Source organism: Echinops telfairi, unplaced genomic scaffold (genome assembly GCF_000313985.2).
Source record: "Echinops telfairi isolate 266 unplaced genomic scaffold, ASM31398v2 ScPeMD7_18;HRSCAF=68, whole genome shotgun sequence".
NCBI lineage: Eukaryota > Metazoa > Chordata > Mammalia > Afrosoricida > Tenrecidae > Echinops > Echinops telfairi.
In genome coordinates, this window is record NW_022103915.1 from 36031095 (window position 1) to 36038725 (window position 7631).

The 7631-nt window shown below is 56.2% G+C and overlaps 1 protein-coding gene across 1 annotated transcript in view; it reads right to left on the minus strand.

Moving 5' to 3' along the window:
• Nucleotides 1-5845, minus strand: part of PLEKHD1 (pleckstrin homology and coiled-coil domain containing D1) — a 26805-nt gene extending 20960 nt beyond the window's left edge. The window contains exon 1 of the mRNA XM_004699012.2: nucleotides 5672-5845. Coding sequence (XP_004699069.1) covers nucleotides 5672-5820 — 149 coding nt within the window. The 5' untranslated portion in view covers nucleotides 5821-5845. The remainder of the gene's footprint in view (nucleotides 1-5671) is intronic.
• Nucleotides 5846-7631: the final 1786 nt, after the last annotated feature.

A 7631-nucleotide genomic window follows, 5' to 3' on the forward strand; every position in this document is an offset into this window, starting at 1 on the left:
TACTGCGGCCCACGGCATTTTTAAAAAGTCCAAATTTTTGGAAAGAATGCACGACAAGCTAGGGTATACGGTTTTTGGCTGCCATGTGGCTGTTTCGCCAGGATATGAGTTTTATCAATGGTGTCCTGCTTTCGTCCCGCTTTACCAATGTTAACATCTGGTCCCCTTACCCTACAAGGCTTCCCCTTCATCAGTGCAGACAGGGACCCCTCCTCATCACCCCTGGTTTGGGATGGAATTGTGTTTCTCCACACAAAACATGTTGAAGCCCTAACCCCTGACGGTACCCCAGTGGCACGGAGGATTAAGGTCTGGACTGCTAACTGCTAGATGGGCAGTTCAAACCCACCAGCGGTCTCTTGGGAAAAAGAGAAGGTTGTCTGCTCAGGTAGAGAGTTACCGTCTCGGGAACCCTATGGAGTAGTGCTACTCTGCCCTACCAGGTTGCTGTAAGACTGAATCCACTCAGTGAAGTGGAGATGGTTTTTGTAACCCCTGCACCTGTGCATGTGACTTGTTTGGGTGTAGCGTCTTAGAAGATGTTATCAGTTAACATGAGGTCGCAATAAAATTAAGTAGGAGGGGAGTGAATTATATGTGAAGGGATATATATATAAAGGGTTCCTGGGGGGAGGGAAAAGAGGGGACAAGGAGGAGCTGATAGCAAGAAGTTCCAGAAGAGAATGTTTTGAAACTGTGTAGCAATGGTACAACACTCCTTGATATGATTGGACCATGGAAAGCTATGATAGCTGTAAGACTCTCAATAAAATGATTTTTTAAAATTAAGTAGGTCCTAATCCCATCTGAAGGGAGCCCTGGTGGCATCATGGGTACATGTTAGGCTGCGATCCGTGGGGTCAGCAGTTTGAAACCACCAACTGCTCCGCGGGAGAATGACAAGGCTTTCTAGTCCCGTAACAACAAGCCAGAAACCCAGAGGCAGTTCTACCTTGTCCTAGACCTAGAGGGTCACAAGGAGTCAACATAAAACCCAGTGGCAACGACTCAAAGGCAGTGAGTTTGAGCTTGATCCCAGCTGAAGGAGCCCCGGTGGTGTAGTTAAGTATGAAATTGGGTGCAAGATCAGCAGTTCAAACCCACCAGCTGCCACGTGGGAGGAAGATGAGGCTTTCTTTTCCCATAAAGATTGAGAAGCTCAGAAACCCACTGCCCCAGAGGGCCACGGAGCAGGTCCCAGCTGGAAACCCACAAGGCAGTCCTGCTCTGGCCTGCAGGCTTCTCTGAGTCGGAACGGACTCGCTGGTCCCTCACGACAGACGGAGACACAACAAAACCCTGCTGCTTAGTCACCCACTCTGTGACACTTGGTTACAGCAGCGCCCAGAGACCAATGTACCCCCCAACCTTCCCAGGCCACGCCCATATGACCACTATGTCAGAGGTCTGGGGAACCCAGGTTGATCATTATTTTTAAAGGGGCAGCCTCCAAGCAGAAATGCTGCAGCTGACCTTACGGGCCATGTCACACAGCAAGCTGTGGGGAAGTGTTACCTGACCCAGAAACGGGGATAAAACCCAGGGCCACTAGAGTGTGGCAGGCGGGCCCGTCCCCCCAGCCCTGTGGGAAAGCTCCAGGGTGCGCAGAGGCAAAGGCCCAGTTCCCAGGGAAGGAGTTCTCCCTGACCTGTTTGAGGTCACAGGTGTGACCAGTCCACACCTGCTCGGGTACTTGTCGGACCACGTGGCCAGAGATTTAAGAAATGTGGTGACTGGCTCTGAGGCCCCCTGACCCCTGTGATACTGGGAATCTTAACTCCCTGGGGCCCCTTCTGCAGCAACACCCCCACCCACCCCCATCTTCTAAGAGTCACCGCCTCCAGGGGCTGTGATGGAGAGTGGCAGCCGGGTGTCCTGGCCCAGATAGGTAGAGACCACGTGGCTGAGGGCTGGAGAGAGACTTGGCTGCTAGTTGCGAGCTATTGCTGTGAACCAGTGACTGTCTTATTACTGTTTACTGATCCTGACCTGTGGTAACCTATTACCTTCCCAAATAAACCCTCTAATTGTGGAAAAGAAACAGAGAAAAAAAGTCACTGCTGCTCAACTGGACAAAGGCCCCACTGACCACCATGCACCTGGGGAGAAAATGCCAGAAGGATAATGGATGCAGTGGGTTCAGCGCTGGGCTGCTAGCTAACCACAAGGCTGGTGGTTCAAACCCACCAGCCACTGTTTGGGACAAAGATGAGGCTGTCTGCTCCCGTCAAGATTTCATCTCAGAAGCCCTAGGGAGTAGTTCCACTCTGTCCAATAGAGTCTCTGTGAGTCAGAAACCACTCAGTGGCAGTGTGTTTGTTTGGTGTAGAAAGGCTTTGGCTAAGTCACTTGGGGCTTGGGGGCTTGGGGGCTGGAGGCAGAGGAGGTGGCAGACCCGGGAAGGAAGAGTGTTGGCTGCAGAACCAGCCTGGTCACAGAGCTGACACTGTTGTGCCCAACCCCTGCATCTTTCCTCAGGGTCCCTGAGCATTGGGCTTCTAACAGATGAGCGTCTCCTCTGATCATGGACTAAGGGGCGGGGTGGGTCATCAACCCCTTCTGCCAGGTAATGCTTCAGACAAATCCCCGGCCCTTTGTGCTGCCCTTTGGCTCAAGGGCATCTCTCCAGCCCCGGGAAGCTGGCTGCTTGGGCACACGTGAAGGACTCTCCCCCAGTGAGGACTCTGAGTGGAAGCGGTTCTACAGTTCCCAGCTGGCCACCGCCGCTCCATCCGCCCATTTATCATTTATGCAGCACCAAGCCTTTCCAGGCCCCCTGCCCGCAACTGCCCCCGCCAGGACATCGATCGCCCTAATGGGTAGGCTCTGAAGTGGTGGCCCAGCTGCCCCCTTCCCAAGCCATCCTGTGGCCACTAATTAGCTGAGGTTCAGAGATTCCACTCTACAAATGGGGAATGGGCCCGGGGCACTATGCCGGGAAACAAGAGGGGGTTGAGCTTAGCATTGTGCCCTCCCCACACAAGACCCCCTGCTGGCCTGGTGACTGACTCCCGGTGTGTATATGTGTGTGGTTTATCCTCTGAACTACAAATGTGCACAGGGGACTTAGTGAACAGGTACTTCTTGGCTGTACCCAGTGCAGGGCTACTTCGCAGCTCCAGAAATTCTCTACAGGAAGAGGGCTGGAGGACTTGGTAGGAGGAGAAGGCATGTGTAGAGCATGCATGCGGTTCTGACTCCAATTCAATGGGAGCTCTACCTCCCAGCACTGGAATCTACAGTGGGGACAAAGGCCAGGTCCCCACTAGACCTGCGGTGATGAGGAGAGACACTGGGGGGTGGGGGTAGGGGCACAGGTCTCTAGCATTGACTGGGGTGCCATTAGTGGGAAGCTGCTGGCCAGAGAAGTCTAGTTGGGAAGATCCAAAACCAAAGTGGGGGACAGCAGTGAGACCCACAGGAGGAGGCAGGTGGGCTGCCGGGAGAAGAGAGGCGGCATGGAAGGGGCATTCCTGCTGAAGGCACTAGAACCTGCAAGCAGCAGCCCACCCCAACTCAGTGCCCGGCGAGGCTGCTCCTGCCGTCCAGGCCTGTGGCTCAGGCAGCGCCATCAGACAGATGTGCTCTCTCCTCCAGGTTTCCACTTAGGGGACCGGATGTCACCTTAACTTTGGAGGCACTTGGGGAGCCTGTCGTCCATCAGATCCCAGTGAGAAGCTGGGCAAAACACCACTCCCTGAACATCTCTCTAACTCCTTCGCCATGAATCACAGCTCTGGATAGGTCCTGGCCACCCAGATTGAACACTTTGATCGAAGGTTCTTGATCAAATGATGGGTGGGGGTAGGATTCAGAATTTCAAATTCTCATGGACTCCAGATTTTCTGGAGCCACGGAGGCTGGATGAGACCCTAAAACCATTGCCCTCAGATTACCTTTAAACCTTACACCAAAAATGCCCCCTGAAGTGTTAAGATCAGACAACAGCTGGGCTGCCTGGCGAGGGTGGTCTTTCAAGGTCTGCCTGTTGGAGATCAAACCGGCCACGGCAGCTGGGAAGATGAGACGGGAAGTTTAGGGGGGCATGGGTTTACAATCCCCAGCAGAGACAGCTCAGAAAGGGAGGGGGAGGGCGGCTGCCCAACTTGAATGGAACCAGTGTCATCGAATTGTACCCAGAGGAGCTAACGATGTGATGGGTGTTCCATTGTGTGTATTTGTAACAATAAAATACATTTTTCTGAAAAATGTGAAGTATGTAAACCCGCTATGGAAAGTATAAAACACTGCACAGCTCCATCTGTCCTGCAACCTTACAAAAATATTGAATTATTCATCCAAAGAGAGCACTGGCGCCAGCCATGACCACATCTACGTGATCTGTGATTCTGAGAACATTTGAGACATCCCCCCAACACACACACTGTTCACAGAAGGACTCCTGGGGTGGGATGAGGAAGGGGCACAAAATCATCCATACCCACCCCTCCTTTCCCATCAGGCTACACCTCTGGGGAGGGGCCCAAGAGGTCTGAGATCTCTGACACACCCCAAGGGGTCAGGCTGAAGCTGTGAATGGCCCTTTTCCACAATTGCTTAAGGCCTACTGAGTGACTGTGACTCAGACAGGGTTCAGCCTGTCAGTCGTCACCGGAGCAGACAGCCTCTCGAGGAGTGGATGGTGGTGGGTTTGAATCTTGGACTTGTCAGTGAGCAGCGCATCGTTTATTGCACAGTGGCCACTGCAGATCTGTACAGGCCCAGATATAGGCCGAGAATGGCAACTGAAGTCTGCGGAGTTGCCTCAGAGGCTGGTGTAGAAACAAGAGGGGGCTGTGTTGGTACCCCACGTTACTCCTCCAAAGGATGGGTCTTCTCGGCTGGATGGATCGATTCCCTCCCCGAGGTCCTTGCTCCATCCCCACCCCTGGTATCTTCCCTCTCCCACAAGCACTGGGATTTTTTTCCTCTAGATCTCAGATTTTTTAGTATTTTAGAAGGTGTTATTTTAAGGTCGGTGTTTGGAACCACCAGCTGCCCAGGGAGAAAGATAAAGACTGATAGTCTTAGAAACCTACAGGGGCAGTTCAGCCACCCTGACCTACAGAGTGGCTACGAGTTGTATTCCACTAGATGGCAGTGAGTTTTGGGGGCGTTTGGAGGGGTTATAAACAGCATCCTCCAGGGGTGGGCACAGACCTTTAAGAAAATTCTGGCCCTTCCTGGCTCCCTTCCTTTCATAAGAGGCCCCCCTCCCTTTCATAAGAGGTGCAGGTTGAAGGGCGTGGGGGGAAGTGAACATAGACAGCTGTGGCCCGACTCTAAGCCCAGGTATGTCCTCTAGTTACAAGCCCCAACAGGGCTTGTAAAGCAAATGAGTTGGCTCTGGGCTCCAGGGGGATGGTGGACTCCCTCCTGCAGTTTGCTGCAACCTGACCAACAGCAGGTGCTCCCACCACCGCCTCTCCAATCTGATCTCTGCATCCAACTCCCGAACACACACACACAGCCACCCAGTGGTCCCACCCCAGCTATTTAACCCCTTGCGACGACATGGAAGACCCCAGTGGGGTCCACTTCATCCAGGTAGAGCTAGCCTCAGAAACCAAGGGTTGAGGCCAAGGTCACAATGAACAGCAGCAGCAGAGAGCCACTGAGCAGGGTGGAGGAGGGTCCTCAGGCCCAGCACACTGGCGCAGGGAACACTCACCGCCGGGACCACTTGGCGGATGGCCTCCCGAAGGGCCGCTTCCACAGCACCCCATAGAGCTGCACTTTGGTGCTGATGTCCAGTGCGTCCGAGTCGGCCTGTTCCATGGACGGCGAGGGCGACACCGAGTTGGACTTGGACGTGAACATCCTGCCTCCGTGGGGCTGGCTGCCCCTGGCGCGGCCCTGGCACACACACCCCCACCGGAACAGCAGGGCGGCAGCCCGCAGCGGGCTGCGGCGCTCCCGGCGGGCTGCCGAGGCCGAGCCCCTGCAGCTCGGGGGTCGCTGTCTACGCGCGGTTCAGCGGGCGGAGACCTGGAGCCGCCCTTTCCGCGGGCGCCGCATTCAAACCCTGGGGTTCAGAGCGCGGCGCAAGAGGGGCGCGCAGCCCGCAGTTCTCGGCTCTGGATGGCCGGAGGCCGCTGGGCCTCTGGCCGTCCGCGCGCCTCCCTCCGCCTTCCCGCGACGGCCCAATTCTGGTGTCCCGGATTGGCTGGGCGGGGCAGGTGAGCCCGGCGGGAGGCCGGCGGGGCGCGCCAATCAGAGCGGCGCCGGCTGGAGGGCTGGGCTCCGCGTCCGCAAGGTCCGGGCTCGGGCTGGGATCCGCACCAAAGCCCTGCCCTGTCCCCGCGGGCGCCCGGTGCGCTCCCCGCGTGCCTACATCGCAACGGGCACATCTGCTTTGTAATGTGCTCGGAGGGGCTTGGCGTGGGAGAGGCAGGCGGAAGGGTTTGGAATCCCACTTCGTTTCTTGTGTAAAACCAAAATACTCAAATAGAGGTTTTCTGAAACGGTCGATCTTTACAGAAAGAGGGAACCTCCTCTTTCTTCCCCTGAGGAGCTGGTGAGTTAGAACTGCCGATCGTGGGGTTAGCAGCGCAACGCCTAACCCACAGCGCCACCAGGGCTCCGCGCAACTCGGCGAGTGTTGATTCCTTCCACTGTAACGCGGAGGTGCTTGTACCAGGGTCTGGACTGGACAAGAGATAGGCGGTAGGACCCGCCAGACTGCACCGCTCAAGTAAGGCCTGGCGATCTGTGTCAGTAAAGGAGCCCAGCTCTCCTCTGAGAGAAAGTGCCCGCTCCGGGGTGGGTGGGGTGGGTGGGTGTATGTGTAAGTAAGTGCCCGGTGTGTGTGTCTAGGTGCCCGGTGTGTGTGTGTAAGTGCCCGCTCAGAGACTGCAGGATCACGGTTAGCCGCCTCCCCCTACTCCTCCCCTCCCCCGTGGATGCCTTTCACTTGGCACCGCCGCCGCCTCCTCCGGATCAGGTTTCTTTTCCGGCCACCTGGCTGTAGTCCCAGCACCTGGCACGCTGGACCAATCGCGGGCGGTCACTGCAGTTAGCGTCGTGATTGTCTTTCGCGCTGGGTTCCTGCTCCCTGGGCAGGTGCTCCCCCGGCAGCCGGCCGCGGCGGCGCTCGCTGGCTTCGGGCCGCTCTTTCCCGCGGCCTCGCTCCCGGCGGCCGGGGAGATGCTAGGTTAGCCAGGTTTGCGCTGGGCGCGGCGCCAAGGTCGGGAACTGAGTTTGCGTAAGTCAGAGGCACTCAGCGCACTCACACACGCTGCGGCTGGTCACCGCGTTCACAGCTCCCAGCGCACCTCTGGGTGCTCACGGCTCACCTGTGCCCTGGGAAAAACTCCTTTCTCCGCGGCTCCTCACATCGGAGAGAAGGAAACCAGCTGGGCGGAAGCTTGCAAACGGACGCTCTTGTAAGGAGCCAAGCCGCTTTGCAGGTACATTTTACAGCTTGTCTGGGTGTAAGAGTGAGGCGCAGTTCAAACAAAACCAAACCTCTCACTACATCCAGCAGATGCTGACCCATCGCGACCCGGTAGCACAGGCCGAAACTCTTTACAGGTGTAGAAAGTCCCGTCTTTCTCCCACTGAGCTGCTAGTGGTGGTTCAAACTGCAGCCCTTGTCTGAGCAGCCCAACCAGAGAAACTCTGGCAGAATA